The sequence below is a fragment of the Enhydra lutris genome, unplaced genomic scaffold (genome assembly GCF_002288905.1).
Source record: "Enhydra lutris kenyoni isolate GAN:26980312 unplaced genomic scaffold, ASM228890v2 scaffoldscaffold42, whole genome shotgun sequence".
NCBI lineage: Eukaryota > Metazoa > Chordata > Mammalia > Carnivora > Mustelidae > Enhydra > Enhydra lutris.
The window spans coordinates 4,286,856-4,309,521 of record NW_019154126.1 but is presented as its reverse complement, the minus strand read 5'-3'; the positions used below and the strand labels follow the sequence as shown (position 1 = coordinate 4,309,521).

General features: G+C 38.6%; 1 protein-coding gene across 2 annotated transcripts in view; it reads right to left on the bottom strand.

Annotated features, from left to right (window-relative positions):
* The window catches only part of LOC111155556 (nebulette), a 369,684-nt gene that overhangs the window by 37,026 nt on the left and 309,992 nt on the right, over positions 1-22,666 (bottom strand). Inside the window, exons 12-18 of one of the 2 annotated variants that reach the window (XM_022515772.1) lie at positions 18,884-18,994; positions 16,227-16,337; positions 13,769-13,879; positions 8,908-9,018; positions 8,630-8,740; positions 5,547-5,651; positions 3,349-3,441 (exon numbers count right to left, since the gene is read on the bottom strand). The exons of the other annotated variant lie outside the window; for it this stretch is intronic. Of the exons in view, the coding sequence (XP_022371480.1) occupies positions 3,349-3,441; positions 5,547-5,651; positions 8,630-8,740; positions 8,908-9,018; positions 13,769-13,879; positions 16,227-16,337; positions 18,884-18,994 (753 nt within the window). The remainder of the gene's footprint in view (positions 1-3,348; positions 3,442-5,546; positions 5,652-8,629; positions 8,741-8,907; positions 9,019-13,768; positions 13,880-16,226; positions 16,338-18,883; positions 18,995-22,666) is intronic. 2 annotated transcript variants of the gene reach the window in all.

Below are 22,666 nucleotides of genomic sequence, written 5' to 3'. Positions count from 1 at the left end.
ATTTAAGAAATAAGGTGGTAAATTATTAAAAACAAAACAAACAGAAAAAAACAATGTGGGTTTTCTTCAATGCAAGGCTTAAAAGATAGGTAAGACTCTTGCATTCGTAACTATGACACAGCTGAATTTTTAAACTCCCAACAGTAATTCTCCTTCAGTGGAAACAGAAATTTTTATTTTATTTTGTGGGATGATGCTTTTTTTTATCCAAACGTGCCAATGAACTCATATCTATTCACCTAGCCATCACCATAAGAATTATTTCATTAAAATAAGCAAATGTTGCTTATGAAAATAAATTTTATCATTAGGCAGATACACAAAAAACCTTGGAAATCCTCCTAAGGAATATAATAACTTATAAGTTTCTAGCCAAAAAGCAGTTTCTACTCATTAATGTGTGAATTTAAATGTATCATGGATTTAAAGACAAAAGCCAGACTGCGTTTGCTACAGAGTCTTGGGAAGACTGCTTATTTAGGTGAGAGCATGCAAATATTCCGGAATAAGGAAAAAAATAAAGTGGCAGAACAAAAGAAGAGAAAGTGGAAGGTGGGGGGAAATGTATAAAAAAGCAGAGGCCAAGGCCCCTGATTTGTATTGAAGGGCCTATGGCAGAAAGTTGGGATGTGTCTTCTACCCACAGAATCATGTTCTACAAATCCAGCCCATATCCTGGCACCCACTTTATTCAAAAGCTCTTCCCTCAAATCTATTTAAAGGAAGATCAACCAGACAAAAATGGTCATGTTAGCACACGGTTATGCATGAGACGAGAAACAGCTCTTTGAATTTATGAAATGATTAGTAATACCATCGTATCAAGTGGTATTTAATTTTATTTTTTTTAAACATTTTATTTATTTATTTGAGAGAGAGAGAGAGACAGTGAGAGAGAGCATGAGCAAGGAGAAGGTCAGAGGGAGAAGCAGACTCCCCGTGGAGCTGGGAGCCCGATGCGGGACTCGATCCTGGGACTCCAGGATCATGACCTGAGCTGAAGGCAGCCGCCTAACCAACCGAGCCACCCAGGTGCCCTCAAGTGGTATTTTAATAAGTCTAAGATTCATGGAAGATTAGATTCAAGAAAAAGGACACACATAAATATTTACATGTAGCATGTAAATGCAGGCAAAAATGAAGAGGCCCATGTTGAAATTAAGCAAAGACTTAAATCTACGCAAACCAGGTTTTAGAAATCACTCGGCAGGGGCGCCTGGGTGGCTTAAAGCCTCTGCCTTCAGCTCAGGTCATATCCTGGGATCAAGCCCCGCATCGGGCTCTCTGTTCAGCAGGGAGCCTGCTCCCCGCCCCCACCCCTGCTTTCTCTCTGCCTGCCTCTTTGCCTACTTGTGATCTCTATCAAATAAATAAATACAATCATAAAAAAAAAAGAAATCACTTGGTAATGTTTAAATGATTCAGGCTGAAATCCACGCTGACGGTGGCAAAGAAATGGTAACCTACATGTCTATGTCCTAGGAGCCTTAGGTTTAATATGAGTAACAATGGCAATATGAGTCCAGAACCGAAACAGTTAAATCGAGAATACACTGCGAAAGACCACCTCTAAATAAAGATTCAAAAATAGTTCTTAACGGGGAAAGCTAATAGCTAAAACGCTTATACAGGGGAGGTGGAAAATGTCGAGATCTTTAAATGTTAGAGAATCATATCTTGGTTTGACAGATCTGGCTAATCTTGAAAGGGCAACTTTCCATTTGAATACTAAGCAGGAGTTTATGGCCCCAACCTCATAGAGATACAGAACATTTATTGTTTGCTAGGAGAGGCAGCGGAATGCTGGAAAAAGAAATGATCTACCATACTACTTTGCGTGATTTTCCTCGGGCGAGAAGCTAAACGTGATTAAAGATGAACATTTGTGTTTTTCATACGACTTTAAACTAATCAAAATGGCACAGTCATCTTCCTATAAGCGATGGAATTGCATACTACAGAACATTTGTAACATTGTATTTCAGTACACTGATGGGTACATTTCAAATATTATCATTTGGAAGTGAAGGAAACAAACATTGCATTCTTTTCTGCCAAACTAACTTCCCCAGCGGATCCCAGCATGGCCAGACACAAGGCTCTCGCCACAGTGGATCAGAACACATTTGCACGCCCTCACTGTAAGCTCCTTCTCTTCACGCTTTCTTCAGGAGAAAGCTTTGTTCATTCATGCTATAGAAATTTTATTGCACTAGTATTCTGCAGATTTTTTTTGAAGTGTGCTTTATAACAGCATTACCTTGACTTTCCTACTCTTTCTCCACAAAAGCCCATGTGCACTCATCTTCTAGAATGCCATGTAACTATCCTGACAGAGATATCTAACCCAGGCTGTTCTACTTGAATTACTTAAAGGCTCTGCCTTCAAGAGGGAAGGTGAAGAGAAAGGAGAAGGGGATTTCAGGAAAGAACCTTTAAGACTTCCTCAACAAGGAACTAAATATATGTGGTGCCTGGGTGGCTCAGTCAGTTAAGAATCCAACTCTTGATTTTGGCTCGGGTCATATCTAAGGGTTGTGAGATCAAGCCTCATGTGGGGCTCTTCACTGGACAAGGAGCCTGCTTAAGTTTCTTTCTCTCCCTCCCTAAAATAAAATAAAATAAAAATACTTTATGGCTACAAAATGCTAAAAAATAAAAAAAGAAAAAGAAAAGAAAGAAAGAATGAATGAAATTAAATATACTACATATCCATGGAAGAATTCCTGTTGGTAAGGATAGCTAGTCTCCATTGTAAATGTCAAATACCGAATGAAAAAGTTTTCACCCATAATAGTAAGCGCCTCCTCTACCCTCCCCCTCCAAGCTCAAAGAGAGTTGGAGGGTAAGTTATTTTGCAAATTATAGCAAAGGTGCATGTTTTTGCTTTGCTGAAAGCTGGAAGAAGTAGAACACAAACGGGGCCTCTGAAACCTTCTCTTAAGCCACCAAATAAATGTACTAAGGGCCTTCAATCGTTCTGTAGGGTAAAATTTCTTTCCTCCAAGTTGTGGAGAGGTACTGAAATTTATCTTTCCTCTGAAAAATTTAATGCAGTTAAAATTCTGTTCAAAAGATGAAATCTAATCCTAGATTTCATTACTGGACTATTAAAGTGATCTATCTCTCGTGCACTATGAGAGATCAAGATGAAACACTGCTTTAGGTTCAAGGGGAACAAGGCTACAGTTTTCCTTCTGAAAGTGAGACCTTTGATATTTGATGAAATAGCATTTTAACAAAGTGAAGACTAAAAGAAAAAGCAGCCAGTTTAGCAAAGAACTAAAAACATTTATCTAGCTTATGTTTGCTTTTGGAAAGGATAATTAATGTTGTAAAGCACTTTACTGAACTAATATTCTGCTGATTTTTCTTTACTCGTTCAGTCTCTGGAGTATCTTTCACTGCTGTGCCGGCTCCTATTTCTTTCTTATAAAATATCTTTATTATAAGAGAAGGAAAGAATAACTAGAAGCTTATTGGAATTCAGGTCCTAGATCAGATTCTTATTAAAGAAAGACAGTTTCTTAGGTTCTCAGGTAATGTGAATACAGCTTCTGCTTATGAGTAACGAGGTTATATCAATCAATTAAATAATCCATTATGAGAATAAATGTCCAATTTGGGTCTCACATTCCACAGCATCCCACAGGTAACCCCCGACACCTCGTGTGTGGTAACTGACATGGCTGCAGATTATGTGGTCTAAGAATAGAAGTTGGCAAACTTGGGGCGCCTGGGTGGCTCAGTAGGTTAAAGCCTCTGCCTTCGGCTCAGGTCATCGTCTCAGGGTCCTGGGATCAAGCCCCCCATCTGGCTCTCTGCTCAGCAGGGAGCCTGCTTCCCCTCCCCCACCACCTGCCTCTCTGCCTACTTGTGATCTCTGTCAAATAAATAAATAAAATCTTAAAAAAAAAAAAAGTTGGCAAACTAGAGTTTCCTTCTTCAAATATAAACATGTATCATATGTGCGTTTGAGAAAAAGCAAAGCACATATTAGAAAAGCTTCCTAAGCAGTTTCATTTAATTCAAAAATGGCATGAAATTTTAAGCAAGTGCTATTCTCCAAACACAAAGATGCCCTCATTCTCTTCGCAGAAAATAGTGTCTTCATCATCAACATCAAAAGTTTATTCAGTCTATTTCCGTCTCTTCTACTTATTCGTTAACCTACCCACATGGCTCTCCACTCCTACCAACAATCCAGGCCTTTCTAAGACAAAGCAAAACGAAGAAACAAAATGTTTTACCGAATAGTAAAGTAAATATCAGAAAGGCAGATGAGGAAAAACTATTCCCTCTGTAAAGATTTGGTAACTCAGTGAGCCCTAATGGGGGTTGGGAGAGTATGGCCTCAGAGATGTTTTCCCCCAAAGAAAAAAAATCTATAACACATGAAATCACAGGAGATAAGAGTGGAAACAGCTTTTTCCCCCGATCATCCCTTCAAGCCATACTTTTCCCTTTCTTAGCACACTTGCTTTGAAGGCGCTAACGGTACCTGACTAGCACACCTGCAGGTTTTGAGTTTGTCAATTTATTACAAAGTAGAAATATTCCAAAAGTCCTCAGACTTCATAGAATTTGTATTTTGATGGGACCTTTACTTAACTACTAAATGACTAATGAGCTAGTTCTACTTATGAATATTGGCTGTATGGTCAATTTTTATAATTTTAGAATTCAGGTTTGTATATCCATCAAACATAGACTCGTCCCTTAATTAATGATTGCTGATACAACTCCTATTCCTCAAAGTAAAAAATATAAAAGTTTAGGAGTTGGTTATAAACTAGTAAATTCCTAAATACATTATCATGGCAAATCAGTGATCAGGAAGGAAGTCATTTTATAGGATTATTCTCATCTCCAAAGTAAAATCTGTGTGGAAGATTAAGACCTCTTCCATGAGTAAAATTTTAAGAACTCTTGCTTGTACTACAGAAGAAAATTTGAATTTGTAATTCCAAAACAATCATGATAAATTGTACCATATAAGAACATTTGGTACTATTAAAGGGAAACAACAGGCCCCAAATGGAGTCACTCATGTTAAGACCCATCAAAACTTAATACCTAAAGTAATTGCAGTTTCAGCTTCTCCCAAGAGTGGAATTTTAAACCAATCAGTCTGGAATTTCCTCATCAGCACTAGAGAGGTAATCTGCGTGATAGACCCCCATCTTTTTCCCTAAGGGAAGGTGACCTTGTATGAAGCAATCCTATTTTCTCTCTTGCTAATAACTTCCTTGTCCTGCTGGTTTCTGCCTATCAAAGCCTTACATTTTGTACATCTCTACTGATCATTCTCAAATCTGTTAGAGGGGACACTGCCTGATTCATGAATTATTGAATAAAACCAATCAGATCTTTAAGTTGACTTGACTGAATTTTGGTTAACAGTACTCTTGTTATTTTAACGAAGGAAAGATAATACATTTGATAGAAAATTCAAACAATGCAACAATCAGATAATGAGGAAAAATGCCTTCCTTCTGGAAACAAAATTTCAAGGTGCCCACTGAGAAGCAGTAATTGTTACTCACCGCACTAATGTTTTGTTGAGTTATCTTGATTCTCTGAATTTCAGGAGTGTCTAACACAGAACTATAGTTAGAAAGCATCTTCTCTGCTTCGTCTTTATACTTTTTCTAAAAATATAAACATTTAATATGAATCTGAGACTGTGTGTGATGTACATGTATGAGAGATAGAAAATAATGCAGCTTCCAACTCTATTATTCCACATGGCTCATATCCTCATAAATTATATCTTATGACTCAAAGCAGTTGTTGATGGGACAGCAGAAATAAAAGGAATAAGCAAACAGTAAGCAAAGAGTCCAGAGAAACAGGGTGCCTCTTCTCAGGAAATGGTTCCCACCCCAGTCCATCCAAAGGCCTCCAGAGGCCTTGGCCTCTGTGCCATTTCTAAGATTAGAAACTTGTGATATTGTGACTTACGATAAGAAATACACATTTGGTTTTTTGTCCCTATTTCTGGCACAGAGCTCCTAAAACTGTCAGAATTTCCTGTGATGAGAGTGGTTAAAATACCTTTAGTCATGTTAGTGAAATGATTTTTGGACCACACTTAAGGATGGGACTGGTTGCCAGGGGAACCAAACAAGCGATTAGAGGGTTAGAACTTTCAGTCCCCAACCCACAACCTCTGGGGAGAGGAGAGGAGCTGGAGCCTGAATCAATCACCAATACCCAGAGTTGATCAATCATGCCTATGTAATGAAGCTTCCATAAAACCCAAAAGGAAAGGGTTCAGAGAGCTTCAGGTTGGTGAACATGGCGAGATTTGGGGGAAATGGGGAATGAACCTAGAGAGAGCTTGGAAGCTCCATGACCCTTCCTCATACCTTGCCCAATGCATCTCTTCCATCTGGCTGTTCCCATGTTATATCCTTTTATAATAAACTGCTGATCTAGTAAGTTCCGTCTGCTGCTCTAGCAAATGAACCCTGAGTACGGGGTCCTGGGAACCTGTGATCTATAGCCTGTTGACCAAAAGCGCAGGTGAAAAACTGAGCTTGCAATTGGCATCTGAAAAGGGGAGGGGAACCATCCTGTAGGACTGAGCCCATAACCTGTAGAACTTGGTGCCAGCTTCTAGTAGACAGTGCCAGAATTGAGTTGAATTCTCCAGCCCCCTGCTGATGTCCAAGAATTGCTTGTTGGTGTGGGGAAGCCTCCACAAACATTGGAATTGGTGACCAGAACCCTAAAGAAACCCAGTCCTTCATGAGCAGCCCCAGTCCCTGTTCAAGGTAGTCCTATAGCTCCCACGAGTAACATGGCTCTCTATATGCGCTATTTTTCACGCTTCTGGATTTGTGCTTTGTTTCCTACTTCAGAAAAAGATACATTTGTATAATGGAAAGACACTAGTATTTCTGTAGTTGAGATTAAAATCTCAATTTTCTGTGTACTAAATGTATTACTATAAGCTCTGGTACAATCTGGGCCCTACCTTCAACGAGTACCCACATTTATATAGTCATAGGTATGGTTTGAAATACACATTAACTCATTAAATCAACTCTCCAAGCAGATGGTGTTACTATCCCCTCTTATAGATGGGGAAACTGAGACACTCACTAAGAAGTGTCAGAGCCAGGATTCAACCCAGGCACTCTGGGTCCAAAGTCAGTGAAGTTAACCATTATGGCATACGCATGCTTGTCAGGAAAGGTAATTATTGTTCATGTTGAGACTCAGCACAGCATCATTACAATCTCATAAGTATTCCATTGTATCCTAAAATAATGAAAATTCCTTGAAGTTAGATTTGTCCTTCTGTCCCACACAAACAAAGCAACACTGTTAAGCTAAGGCAGGAATGCTGACAACTCAGGTATCGCTTCCCATGGGAAGCCCTTACCTTTGGAGGGAGTGGCATATATCATGGTGGGTAATACTGTATTTGTGTGATTATTTGATTATTAAACTATGAGATTAGTTCCCCAAGGGCAAAACCATGTCTAATTTTACACATAAGTGGGTGCTCAGAAAGTATTTACTGAATGAATGAATGAGATTGACATTCTTGAAACAGTAACTTTTCTCCACTGACTCCTATGACCCTTTACTTGGTTTATGTATTTATTTATAATTTTAGTCACTTGATATAGTTAGAGCCAACTTCTAGTTCAGGTGGCACCAGGAGACACTGAGGACAGATGGCCGTGCATTTCAGGACCATCCCACAGCTCTGTCATCTGAGGAGCCGAGAAGCAGACAATTCCTTTGACATTTGACTCTGTCGTCTGGAGACGCCCTTTAGATGTTCAGATTCTGCTTGTGCTTTAATCAGAATTCTAACAAATTTGGTCAGATTTTGTTGAAAATTCTTTTCATCATAAATCCCATTCATCAAATGCAATTCCTTTGTCAATTTTCTATCACCATTTTAATTTTTTCATTCCCCTTTACTGTTTTTTTTTTTCCATTGGGATTCATTCTTTTCCTTGTAAATTTTTTAGCGAAGACAATATTCCCTAATGAATTTTTTTGCCCAGATCAGATTTTATCCATAACTTCTTCCATGAGATATATTCTTTTGTGGTTATATCCATATCCAGCTTTTCTAGAGCTTTTTTTCTACAAGTCTTTTGAGAGGATGTGTGACAGGTCACACTTGGTAAATTAAATTTTACCAATAAGACCATTCTTCTCTTAATTTTTAGTTAATGTTCAATTTCACCTTCCACCTTGCACAGTTTTATTCATTCTTCATTGGAGCTGACTATTTAGGGATAATATTCATTATTACTATGAGATGGTTAATAGACAAACTCATCTGTAATCTTTTCTCTATAGTGTGAGCTCTGGATTCAAGTGTGCACTAGAGTCAAAAACTAAAAATAAAAAGGATCACAGTGTTGTTGGACTCAAACAGGGGAGCTCAGACACTCAATAACAGCCACTGAATTGAATTTACAGCAAATTTCCTTTCATTAGTGAGTTTAATCAAGTTTGACCAATAGCTCCTAGAATAGAGTGCAGTGACTTTGAATACAGTGCCCTCCAAAAAATACCAGTCTTAGAGACACACAAAGCACATGAGGACTGAAAATCAGAAAATGGTATTCAGAGCCTCTTTACTCCCTCCACCAACCTGGCTGTAGATTTCTGATGCTCTCTTGGCTCGTAGTATGTCCAGGATGTCCATGCTCACTTGCATTCCTTTCCCCTTAATTTCATTTTCCAGATCTTTCTTATATTCTTTCTAAACGAACAGAAAATAATCTTCAGAGCTTTGCTTCTCCTTCCAGAGCAAGGCTGATATATATGTGTTTGAATCTCAAGGCTACACATGTGAAAATGCCATTTATGCTTTTTCTATACCCAGATCATCGTGTCTATTGTAAACTTTGTATCTTGTGGGTTCCTCACCTGGCTGGCCATTTCCGATGCTTTCTTGGCTCTCTGGATATCAGGAGTGTCTAGGCCCACCTGCATGCCCTTCCCTCTTATTTCGGTCTCCAGATCTCTCTTATAGTCTTTCTGGAGAAAATAAAACATGCAGTGAGGGCTCCACAAGAATGTGAAAAACTGTTAACAACTGTGCTGGCATTTCACATCAAGATCATGGTTTTGGACTCTTATTTCTACAAAACTAGGAAGAGTTTTAAAATTTGTGGGAGGAACATGGCTTGGAGTGACTTATTCACAAGGGATCAGAAGGCTCCTGCCTACTAACCTGAATTAAGAAAGGAAACACAGTTAGCTAAAGAGGAAGTTTTTCTATTTCAGTACAATAAAATTGATCAGTTATTGGTTAACATATAACTCATCTGATGAGTATCAGTAGGATGTCATTGCAAAATTGTCACTTTTTGCTCTGTAGTGAATAATTATTTCTGGTTGCTTCCTTGGAATCCAACCGCTCTTCCCCCCCCAACTCCCATTAGCTCCCTGCTTTGCCACTGGGCAACTCACAGCTCCCCCATACTAGACCATTCAGCTTGGGTGAGGCTGGCCCAAGTCAGGGGGTCCTGTTGGGCTCACATAAATTTACCATTATACCCCATCCCTTGGGGTATGGAGTATGGGGTATAATCACAATATGATTTGTGAAGTTCCATCCCTGGCCCTTCCAAAATTCTCCAGGGACGAGTAGGATTCTTCTTCCACACAAACTATCAAGAAGCTTTCCCTCTTCTTCTAGTCATGGATGGAGAAAGAAGAAGCCCCAGGAGCTGCTAAGAACCTCTTTGCGAACAAAAGAAAGCCTGCCTGAGAACTGAAGATAGAAACTGAAACTCAATCACATTGTCTGAGCCCCAGAGCAAGCCCAGCCTAGGGCTTCCTCTACTGTCTAGTTCTAAGAACCATAAATTATCTGTTTATTTTGAGCAGCCTGAATTGAATTATGTGTTACTTACAAAATAGTCGTAATTACCCAGACACAACATGTCTCTAAGACTCATCACATTTTAAAACTGATTATAAAATTTGAGCAGGCTGTAGACTTAAATTGTATACTTTTCAGTGTGTATGGATTCTTCAATGAAAAACTGTATTACAAGAAAAAAAACATTGCTGTATCTAATTACATTTCTTCTAAAACAGTGATTTCTGATTATGTTGACGTAGCCTAGATGTGACATAATCTAGATTTGTAGTTTCCCTGCAATGGCGTAAATGTTGGCTTGCTTATTTGTGATATCCTATATTTTAAAAGGTATAAACAAAGATCTCAATCTCAGAAAAATATTATATTTTTTCCTATCTTCTACTCGTAATTCTGCTTATTTTCACTGACTTGGAGTCTCAGTTTCACTTTTCTGAATACAATTTAAATAATAGCATTTAACCTTCAAAATCATAATATTTCATTATAACTATGTGTATTTTAAAAAAAATTTCTAGTAAGCCTCTTTAAGGCCCCCAAACAAAGCACCTCATTTGAAGGACAATGTATATAGAAAGTGAGGCACTAATCATAGATAGCCACCAAGTTCCCAGGGTAGAAGTATGTCATTTAATTTTGCAATATGAATTTTCAAATCTAAAAGCATCCTCAAGCACATCAATAGATTACATAGGACCCTAGTTACATCATTTACATACTAATGTATAATAAAACACCCTAAAACTCTGAAGGCTTAAAAAAAAAACATGATGGCACCTATATTCCAAGAAGACAAGCCCCAATGCACAAGAGTTTTATAGGGTCTGCCTGAGTCATGTCTGCTAATCTCCTATTGGCTAAAGAAAGTCACATGGTCAATTCCATAGGTTCTGGAGGGTTTAACTATTGGAAGTGATTCATGTAACAATATATACCACATTAATTTCCTTGAAAAGTTAAGCCTTGAAAGTCCCAAAGTTTGGTTGAAATGGATGCAAGAACCTAGCAACTGGGCAAAATGGGACATGGCTAAGATTACATACAAATGAGACCTTTGGATTGCAGAGATAACAGCACGGCTATAATCAGGATGCACATATAACCATAGGACAGCTGACTCCCCTAGGCCTTTCTTTCCCCTAGCTTCTCAAGAATTAGCAGACATTCCTAAGCTACACACAGAAATTGAAAGCAGCATATCGTTAAATAAAACAAATCTATACCGTTTAAGGAAAGACATGACATTCCAACATTTCATGAAAGGAATGTGTCTTAGAGGCCTGTGCTTAGATAAAAGTGTGAAATACATAATTTGTAGTCTTTCCACATTGTTCTCTCCATGAAAAGGATGCTTCTTTTGGCTTCAACTCTCAGGCTGATTTTGAAGCCTCTTCTCCAGCCTCAAATTCCTCACTCCCAACCCCCTTACTCCAAGCCAGTACCTTGAACTAACACTGGATGTTGCCCCCTCCTAATAATAAGAAGCATTTCAGAGATTTATAAGTAATAGTTTGATAGTTTCAAGTAGCTAGTTACTTGGAATCCCAAGGAGGCCACCATTAAAAAGTACCATTACATCTAAGGAATGAATAACTAGAAAGAACAACTGGGCAAAGACCAGGGAAAGAACCTTCCAGAAGAAAACAGCACTGTGCAGAGACTGCACGTCTGTGAGGCTGGAGGACAATCATAATGGGCAAGGGAAGAGGGGAATAAGATGAGAATGGCAGAAGAGGGGCTCTGAATGCAGGAGCAAGGAGTGGGGCATTTATACTGGACATAACTGGAAACCATTGGAGAGTTCTAAGTAGTGAGACTAACATAATTTAATGTAATTCTTCAAAGATGGTTCTGGCTGTTGGGTAAAGAATGGCTATGAAGAGGACAATAATGGAAGCAGAATTCTAGCTAGAAGCCATTGCAGGGATCCAGGTGACAAACATGGTAGCTTGGACTAGGGTGGAGAGAAGTAGATGGATTTAGAAATTATTTTGGGGGCAGAGTCAATAAAAGTTGCTGATGAGAAGAATCCAAGCGACTTCGGAGATCTCACTGATGCCATTTGCTAAGAAGGGAGCGGAAAAGGAAAGCAGATCTGGGGAAAAATTAAGCCTTCTGGTTTTATTGTGTTAATATTGAGATCCTGTTACTACATTTTACATGTCATTTACATGTGGTAATGCCTATGAGACATCAAAAGGTAAATGGTTACATATTCACATCCAAGTTATGAAACAATTTTGCTATAAGAATGAGGTAGAACTATATGAAGTAATATGGAAAAAGGTCTATAATATTAAGTGAGAAAACCAAGTATGGGAAAAAATACATGGTATTTAAGGACTTTTTAAGTCTATATGTACATAAGTGTTATGTTTATCTATATACACATAAAAACAGATCCAGAAGGTTCTACAACAAATCTGCAACAACGGCTATATTTCAGGAGAACGGGAGGGGTCAAGTCAAAGGAGGTTTTCAAGGACCTGTTCAGCATGCATCCCCCCAACTCTGTCATTTCTAAATAAAACCTCTATTGCTCAAGTTTCCTATCATCTCCAGATCCTTTTTCTAAACCAGTTATGACCCTTCCATTCCCCTGGCCAGTCCCTAACCCTGGGGATATAAGCAGAGCCCAACACAGCAGCAGACTGGAGGGCATTTAATCAGCTCCCTCTCACCCTCCAGATTTCCTGCAGGGAGTCAGCCCTGAGCTGGCTCTTCCTAACTGCAAACACATTGCATTACAGCTCTCAGAGTAGCCCCACTGAAACACCCCCCAACCAGCCTTGAAGTAAGTGGACAGCACTCCTTAGCCTTCTCCCCAACATTCTCTTCACAAATGTTTCTCACAAAATCAGCTCTTCCCAAATACCCTCTACTCCAGTGACACTCGTACATTCTCGAAATTACTGGAGGAGTTCAAGAGGTATGGAACTGGTTCTGGGGTATTGCCTCCAAAAAACTACACATTTATGGTCTGACTCCTACAATGTTGTTATCTGTTCTCTATCATATCATAGCCTCTAAGCCAAAACTTCTTAATTAATATCCTGCTGTTCCATGCATTACATGAAGAGGAAAATATTAGATGAAAGAACACGGTCATTCAGGATATAGAACACTTCAATCCGAAATGCTAACCCAGTAGGAATTTCCGGCATGGTGATGAGGTCAATGGGGTATTTTCAGAACGTGCAACCAAATCATACAGAAATGGTTATCACTGTCAGGCTAGAGTCTCAATATGTGATTTTCAAGGTCTGTTCAGAAAGTGGGAAACACAGATGTACGGAGAGGCACATGACCTATCCTTAAAGAAAACATAGCATGAAAACATTTATTGTAGCCCAAATGAATGTGAAATTTGTTGTATGCCAAGGATAAGATAAGAAAGAGGGGGTGTATGTTTGTGTGTGTGTGTGTGTGTGTGTGTGTGTGTGTGTGTGTGTGTTCTATTAAAATGCCTTCCCCCTAGTTTTCTTTGATATATTTAAAGGAAATGAGTAAAGCAGGAACTAAACATTTTCAAACAAACATGCTGATTTAGAATGGTCTCCATTCCAAACTTTTTAAACTAATCACAAAGCTTTGGGGAACTCCATGTACTAATCGGGAGGTTAATAAGATTTGTGAAGTTCCGAATACAGGGTTTTTTTTTTTTTTTAGGATTTTATTTATTTATTTGACAGAGAGAGAGACAGCGAGAGAGGGAACACAAGCAGGGGGAGCGTGAGAGGGAGAAGCAGCCTTCCTGCTGAGCAGGGAGCCTGATACGGGACTTGACTCCAGGACTCTGGGATCATGAGCTGAGCCAAAGGCAGAGGCTTAACAACTAACCCACCCAGGAGCCCCCTGAAATACAGGTTTTAAGACATCTGTACCATTCACTCGACTAACCTGACTAGCTATCTCTGCAGCTTTTTTGGCATGTTGTATTTGAAGGGTGTCAGTGCCAACTTGCATTCCCTTCCCTTTAATTTTTGACTCCAGGTCTTTCTTATATTCTTTCTGTAAAAAACAAAACAAAACAAAAAAAACAGTATTTTATAATATTCAGACACTCTAAGGACAAACCTGTATCTGTAATCAATGATACCAAAAAATTGCTGAACATACTAAAAAAAAAAAAAAAAGAAGAAAACACACTTTACTTTGTACTATGAAATGATCACCTAGAACTAAGTTTTCTGGACTGCTTAGAAGGGTATCACCATTCTCACTGGAAAAGGGTATGTGAAGCTTTGAGGCTTTTACTATACATGCTGAGAAGTTTCACTGATGACTGTGTTAGGGGCTGGGGGATAGGAAGGCAGGTTTCGATGAGTTGATGCCATAGAAAGAAGGTTGATTTGGAGGCCCGAGCACTCAATTGCTGTGTGACACTGGGAATGTGTAACATTTCCGGTTTACTCATCTGCAAAATGGGGGCAATAATTCCTCCATGCACCAGCCGTCCAAGGAGCAATGAGACAGCATATAGCATAGTGCTCAGCACATAGTAGGTGTTCAATAACTGATAGCTTCTTTTGGTCTTTTACTCCTATACTCATAGGGCTAAGGCTGACTTACTGCTGTTCCTGCCACCATCGTGCCATGCAGCTGTATCTAGATGGACTCCGCCATTGAGAGTCTAAAATGATTTTTCCAGGTATTACCGACAAGTGATTACAAGATCTACCTCTGAAGGTGGACTGTACATGTCACCATAAAAGAAGAATCTGTACAGAATTGCTAACTTAGTGATATATGATGACAATATTAGCCAAAGACATCATAGTGGTTTTTAATTCTTTAATTCATTTAAAGAACACGGATATGGCCAAAGATGATTATAAATTTTTTTAAACACATAACAATTTTGAATCTTTTTTTAAAGATTTTTTATTTATTTGAGATTGAGAGAGAGAAAAAGAGAGAGAGAGTGAGCAGGGGTCAGGGAGAGGGAGAAGCAGGCTCCCTGCTGAACAGGGAGCTCAAAATGGGGCTTGATCCTAAGACTCCAGGATTTTGACCCGAGCTGAAAATAGACACTTAACCGACCAAGCCATCCAGGCAACCCTTAAATCTTTTACACTTAGAATGCAATTAAACAACCAAGGAGGGATCACGAGAACCATACCATACACTCCTCTGCCCCAGATACAATGATTAGGGCGGAAGTAGACACAGGATAGAAGCTAATCCAGTGAGACTCAATCCTAGGACCTTAGCTGTAAATATAAGAAACAGATGTTCAGGAGCACCTGGGTGGCTCATTCGGTTAAGCGTCTCCCTTTGGTTCAGGTCATGATCTCAGAGTCCTGGGATCGAGCCCTGCATAGGGCTCCCTGCTCAGCAGTGAGCCTGTTTCTCCCTCTCGCGCTCCCCCTGTTTGTGTTCCCTCTCTTAGTGTCTCTCTCTGTCAGATGATAAATAAAATCTTAAAAAAAAGAAAGAAAAAAACAGATGCTCACTTCCTATTGGGATTACTGGAACGGATAGGAGTTATCCTACTGTTAGGATGAGCCATCACTTGGAGATAGCTTCCCAAGGTTGAAGCAATAAAGACAACAGAACTGAGAGAGGAAGGAAGAGAGACGTCTTTTGGATTCCAACCTGAAGGAAACTTGACTTCCGACTTCTCTATTCATAAGCCAAAACATTCCCTTTGTTGCTTCACCCAGTTTGAGTTGGGTTCCTGTCATCTGCAGCCTGACTACAGGGTCACCATCATCATGATTACCTCAGTTTATGAACCTATGGGGACACAACTTTCCATTTCTCATTGCTCAGTTCAGCTAGATTCTCCTCAAAGTGCAGGGCCATTATCTGATACCAAAGTAATGACCTAACACAAGGATGAAAGGACCGAGCTCTTCAGGGGCATTTCATTCCTCCCCACAAATTCCATGTACAGTGAGCAAAGTCACTCTCACTTCATAAAGAGCTTTATGTGGGCTCACTGAGCAGTGGACGCACGGTGTGGGGGCTCCGTTGGGTAGAGAGCAGGAGAGCATGTGACCTGCACCATAGTAACTGACAGAGCTTAATAACACACATTCCCAATCCTCTGCCTTTTACTTCCCTAAAAATTCAAATTGAATCGTCTATAATTATTCTAGTTTATTAAACACATTATTTCTCTGCAAGGGGGAAATGGTCATTTTTCTCATACCACATGGAAAGGAGATGGTGAATATCTTTTTTTTTTTTTTTCTTTAATTCCTTGACTGGAAAATGACTACTAGGAATAGCTACTTATCATCACCTGGCACATAAAAGTTACAGAATGTATATAAATCTTTGAAAAAGGTTTACAGACAAGGAAGTCAGCTGAAAATTCATACATTTTCAGTTGCTAAATAAATAAACTTACCTCACTAGCCATTTCAGATGCACGTTTTGCTCTTTGAATATCAAGAACATCTGGGTTAAGTTCCATTCCTTTGCCTCTTATTTCATTTTCCAGATCTTTCTTATATTCCTTCTATGAGACAAGAACATGACAGTTCAAAATTTTCTGGGATACCCTTTAATTGATATACCATGTCACATGCTTTCTAGAGACCAAAGAAAGGAGAAAATATCTCTAGGAAGTTATGAATCAGACTCCTGAGTATTTATGCTCCTAATTTTCTACAGAGACTCTATTTTCTCTTTTAGTCATGTTTAGAGTGGCTTCCAATTTTATCAGGATTTTCCCTTTCATCCTGACTTCCAGTATATTTGGTACCATATTGGTGCCATATTTTAAAAAGATGTCTTCCTTTTAAGTGGTGAGGAAGATCTTGGGAATGAATGCTTCTTATTAATTATTTGAAGTATTTCTTTGAAAGCTGTCTATAAATTATGAATCACCAAAAGACCACAGTTGAAAAAGAATTGAAAATTACAAAATCAAAAGGATTGATGTAGCCAAAGTTTTTTTAAAAAATCAACTTTATTCAGATTCATAAAACCAAATAATTTCCTACAGATTGATAATACATAGTTTGAATGTCATCCATTTTAATATTATATTTTAAGTAGATCCAAATGTCTCTACTAATACTCATATATAACTTGAGGTTTTTGTTCTGCTAATGAATCTTTTTTTTTTCCCTAGTAAATGTATTATGAAAACAATATATATCTTGATCCAATTCAACTGAGTTGCACTTATGACTAACTTGCCAGATAAAAGATGAGGCTTCCTTTAATAATAAGAAGTTATATTCCAGTAAATTCTAGGGTTCATTTGATGTTATTTTCTCTTTGTCCAGTATAATTAAATTAGCTAGTCCTCTGCTTAACTAATAGTCTAGAAGACATTGTAATGACCTGAATGTAATTTTGGAAAGAGCTCTGGAGTCAAATGACCTGGATGAAAGTAGGAATTCTTTCACTTGTTTGGACATGTGACCTTCAAAAGACTTTAAGTAACTGAGCCTTGATTTCCACACACACAGGCAAAATGAAAATAAAAATACTTATTATACTGATGTTAAAGGGCAATTGGGGGAATCAAATGAAATGGAAGTATAAAACAATACTTTGAATATTCTAAATGGCAATATAAATGTAAAAACCATAATAAAGTAAAAAATGCAAAGACAATTTAAAGCTAAATGCGTATACTTAGAAAGAAAAGTTTTAATTTCATTAAGTCACTGAGAGTTCCTTTTTTAAAATTAGACTTCTTTAAAATTGAATTAAAAGATTTTTAATCATAGTCTTATGGGTCTTTTACTATCCTGATGCAAACATTCTGAATCAATACACCTAAAATAAGATTCTTTCAAAAAGAGAAATAAAAGAGACAGTCAATGTCACTTATGGACCTTAAACTGGATCTAACATTGTCATTTGCATGTAAATGATAAAAGGGAGTCTCCTTTCAAAGTTTCATATAAACAGTGCATATTTTGTAAAGGAAAGACAATAGCAGGAAGAGGCCATTTGATTAGACTTCGACTTCAAAAAGTTCAAGAGGAACTAGGAGTGAGAAAATGTAGGACAGCAAAAGCACTCTTGCTTAAACCATATGCCCATTTCAGCCCAACAATCTTTACGACAGCGAGGCACATTAAATTTCTAAAAGCAGTTAAACGGTAAAGGCCAGTTAGCATCCAGTTATTAAGGAAGTTCATGTACAGAATCGTACTTGAATTTATTTCACTGATTTAAGATATTTCTTTCAGGAGTAGTTTCTTCAGTCAAAATTCAGGGTGAAAAGTTCTGTAATACTTCCCCTTATATGTAAAGAGACTCTATTTAAACAGGGAGTTTGAAGAGCTCCGAGTTACTTTTCAGCCACTAAAAAAAAAAAAAAGAAAAAGAAAAAGAAACTTTGAAAGGGATGGACTATGAGCATGACATTTTTAATTGCTGGTTTGAAGACCTTAATGTTCAGCAAATGTAATACATCGTGAGCCAAAATGCACCAAGTTGGCGGGGAGGGGAGCAGATTCCTGCTGAGAGTAAAATGAAAAATCAATGTGAGTTCCTATGTTCTCTATGCTAAATATTTCCCCCCCTTAGAACACAATCCACTCAGAAACAATGTGTCATTTACTCAGACCTTCACATTTGAGCCTCTCATTTCTGATGATCAGATGTCCTGGGAATGCTACAGGAGAGTTGCAGAAAACGCTGGTTCTAAAATGTATTTTTGAATAAATGGTTCTAAAATGCATTTTTGAATAACTAAATTTGAAAGAATGAAGTTTGCCTCACCCATAGTCAGAATTAAAAAAAAAAAAAAACTGCTATAAAACTGTTTACAGAGCTTCTGAGGTACAAACACAGAATCAGAATATTTTTCAAGTTTTTCCAGAAACTCTAGGTGATTTCTTCCCCCAACTTTAAGTGGAAATGTGAACATACACTTTCCTGTCTTTAATGAAAATGAAAAACTCTGGTCATAAAGGTCAAAGTGAGAGAAAGAGGAATAGATTAACATCTCAGTTAGTAGGGAATTTTGGAGTAAATATTTCCTGGGTTATTTCTTTAGTTTTCTTTCACAATATTTAATAGTAAATCGCAAGACCCTACCTCTTTCAGAAGGTTGGTGATGTATTTTACATGTAAAAATTCTGGAGTCTTGTCTAAATCCAGTGAAGACCTTCCTTTAATCTCCTTCTCAAAATCCTCTCTGTAAACTTTCTGTTAAATAAGACCACATAATTTGAAATTTAGAAAATACTCATCACTGTCGGAAAGGTATCAGAACAAGAGTTCCCAGAACAAAACTGAGGTTTGCCTTATATAATCCTACCACCTCGGAGTCTTCATAGCCACAAGGAAATCACTCCAAATTTACTGTAAATTTTAGAATTCTTACCAAACAAAAGCAGAATCATCAAGGACCAGCTGCCTAGAACTCAGAGTGATGCTGCTTAACACCTTATCAAACTGTCACTATTTCACTCCAGCCCGATTGGAGAGGAAAGCCAATAAAGTTGGTTATTTGAGAACCCCCGGACTGGTTCATTCTTAACAGAGTGGATCCATCCACTGGAAGAAAGTCTGGCTGTGTGGAAAGCCATTCAAAGCATAGGAACATAAATGTTGAGGTTCTCATCACCCCTTTCACTGGAAGCCTTTTGTGAACGTGGCAAAGACCATCTCATGCTGCAGCTTCCATGTCTTCCTTCAATGATTTTGGCCCTGAAACTGTTTCTCTACCATCTATAAATCAAGTTATACTGTGAGGAGTCTTATCTTCAACCTGATAAATTGTTCTCTAGGAAAGAGTTCTCAGCTAGGAAGTGAAAGGGGCAGATGGTGACTGTGGAGGGCGGACATCCGTACCCCCACCTGCCCCTTCGACATTCTCGGCCACCCTCTGTCTAAGAATTCCTCAATTCCAGCATTTGACCCATGGATTTGAAAGCCAATGGTAACTCTCACCTTAGGACTGTAAAAACAGTCTCTCTAAATAACAAAGATCTCCATCCATGTGAAATATTTATTGGACACATAAAAGCCTATATTTTACCAGCTAAGTGTTTTATTCAAATTGTATCACAAAGATAATACAAATAAATTCTACAAGAGATTGTTACTAATGCAAAACAAAAGGCCATTTCTGGGTTCATAATCTACCTATTACAGAGTTAGGTAATTGTATAAAGAAATTCTCCCAAACCGCGAGGGACGATCAGAGAGGTGGTTGTTGCCTCTCCTACATTTATGTCCCATACAACTATTTAACAAATGATCTGTGGAAAGCCACAGGAAAGAAAAAAAAAGGGTCACAAGAGATGTCCCGGAAACACTAAAATTTAACAAAGTGATTAATGAGTTGCACTGAGAACATTCTGAGTTAAAGGAACTATAGATATTCCCAAAGAACAATGAGAAACTGCCCTCTTCTTTATGTGGAACTAACTGAAATTATACAGTTATAAGGCTGAAGCTAGGGTATTTCCAGGCCAAAAATGTCTTTTTAAAAAAGCAAAAATAAAAATTTTTATATATTTATTTATTTCAGATCATCCACTTCAAAAAGCCCTTCTCCAGTGAAAAATTTATTTTGCTGAAATAAGTCATTAAGGAAGGTTGATTGACTGGAAAACAAACAAATAAACAAAACTTTAGTATACTTTTTATGAAACAGAAGACAAAGAAATTTTCAAAGCCAGATTTGGAGATTTCTTCTAGAAAACATACTGATTAAATCTCTATCTGGCATTCGAAGAAATGTGAGAGAAGCGTAATTATAGGCCTAACAGAAACATGAGTGACCACCCTCAACATCATACACACTTAGCTTTACCCAGAGAAGGCTCAAGAAACGCATCGTCAAGCTTACCTCGTAGGAATAAAAAGCATCTGTAACCCAGACGTTTCTCTCTGTGTCCACTTCATTGGTACTCTATCTAAAGGCATCTTGCACATCAACCTCGGTCTAACTATGATTTTTTAGATATTTTATGTTTCTAGTCTTTGTAGTATAAATTTGGGCCAAAAATATTTTCTATTGAAAGGTTTCTCTCTCCTCAAGCCCTGCTGAGCAGAAACACAAATGCTGAGCCTAAAAACCTAATAGCCAGAGGCTATAATTAAAGGGAAAACATGTGTCAACCCCAGCAAAGGATAATTTCCCTTTAGCGACAATACCAGAAATCAGAATAGCAAAAATTGAAAGCCAATATTAACAAAAGGCCCACACAGTCCCCGATGTAAGCGAATTCCATAGCATATAATAAATACATTACTACAGTTAAACCTTAAAGCTATTGACACCTGATGTCAAAACAGCCAACCAGAAGGAATTGATTAGTTCATTTGACTGATTTGGGGTGGGTTGGTTTTTGTTTTTGTTTTGTTTTTCAGTTGTCGACATTTTATTTTCATTTTGTACCATGTAGGCATAGCCATGGTAAAGGCAAAGCGCTGATTCTCAGATTTCCAAGATCAGCACAAGGAAACATGCCTATGTAGAAACAACAGCACTTTTTCAGAAGGTATTTTTGAAGGCCCTGTCATCTGTATAGTGAAATTTGGTCTTGGGGAATCTTCCTCTTTCGAGGGTCTATCCCCAGTAGAAAAAAAAAATCAACTAAGCATTTCATATAAAGAAAAACAACTTGGTCTACTTTGCCCACTGCATCTCTGAGAAGCAGATTATCTATATAATTTCAATCTATATATTTTGGGCTTGTTTGTTTGTTTAAATCCATCTGCTTTTTATGACTTTAAGTTAGGGGACCAGTCGTTTTCTTCAGTGAGTCTGTGTTTCTCAAAGTATGATCGCGGAACCACCGACATCAGAAGCTCCTGGGATATTGTTAAGTACGATTCCCAGTCTCCACTGGCAGAATCATGGAGGACCTCCTGAGGCAGCGGCGTGGGGATGTGCATTCCCAACATGCTTCCCCGAGACTTACCACAGTCTGAGTACTGGAGCCATGGAGAGAAAGAAGGGGAGGGAAAAGACGGTCTTCCAAAGAGAAAGTACAAAGACGACCAAAGAGAGGAAAACAGGGGAACATGTCCCTCTATGAGTAAGACGAGAAAATGTAGCCCAAACACCTGAATAATAATAGCCTGGGGCTGGGAGGAAGAAGACAGAAAGCTCAGCCTGAAAGTGCTAGCCTTCTCCTTGAAGGATGACGCATGACTATCAGTGAGAGCCAGGTGACAACTGACACAGGCCACAAGTTCTGGAGGCTCAACCGGGAGGCTCAACCCAGAGGCTGCCTTCCAGCTCCCCACCTGGTAACGGCACAGTACCTTGCATACTATTCTCGAAATGCAGAAAAGGTGATACGGACTGAATGTCTGTGTTGCCCCAAAATTTATATCTGGAAACCCCACCCCACCCTCAAAGTGATGCATGCATTTGGAGGTGGGGCCTTTGGAAAGTGATTAGGACAGAGGAGGTCATGGGGGTGGAGCCCTCGCAATGGGGTTAGTGCCCTCAAACTCATCACAAGAGAGTTTACTTCCTCTCTGCTATCCTCCACGTGAGGACACAGTGAGAAGGCTGTGAGAAGGCACCCCAAAGATGGTCTCTCCAGAATCCTGACCTGCTGGCACCCTGATCTCGGACCTCCAGCCTCCAGAACTGTAAGAAATAAATTTCTGTTGTTTAAGCCCCCCAGTCTGTGGCACTTGGTTAATAGCGGCCAAAACTAAGACAATGATAGTCCCATAAAAGTTATCCCATTAAATGTAAGTTGTTGTCAGGCTTCTGAATTCTGACCAAATTTACCTCTCTGCCAATTCAGTTAAAACAAACAGCTAATTTCATCAAAATATTCGCTTATTTCTCGGTCAAACTTCTCTCAATAGCTTAAGAAGCTATGAGATATGACAAAACAAGCAATT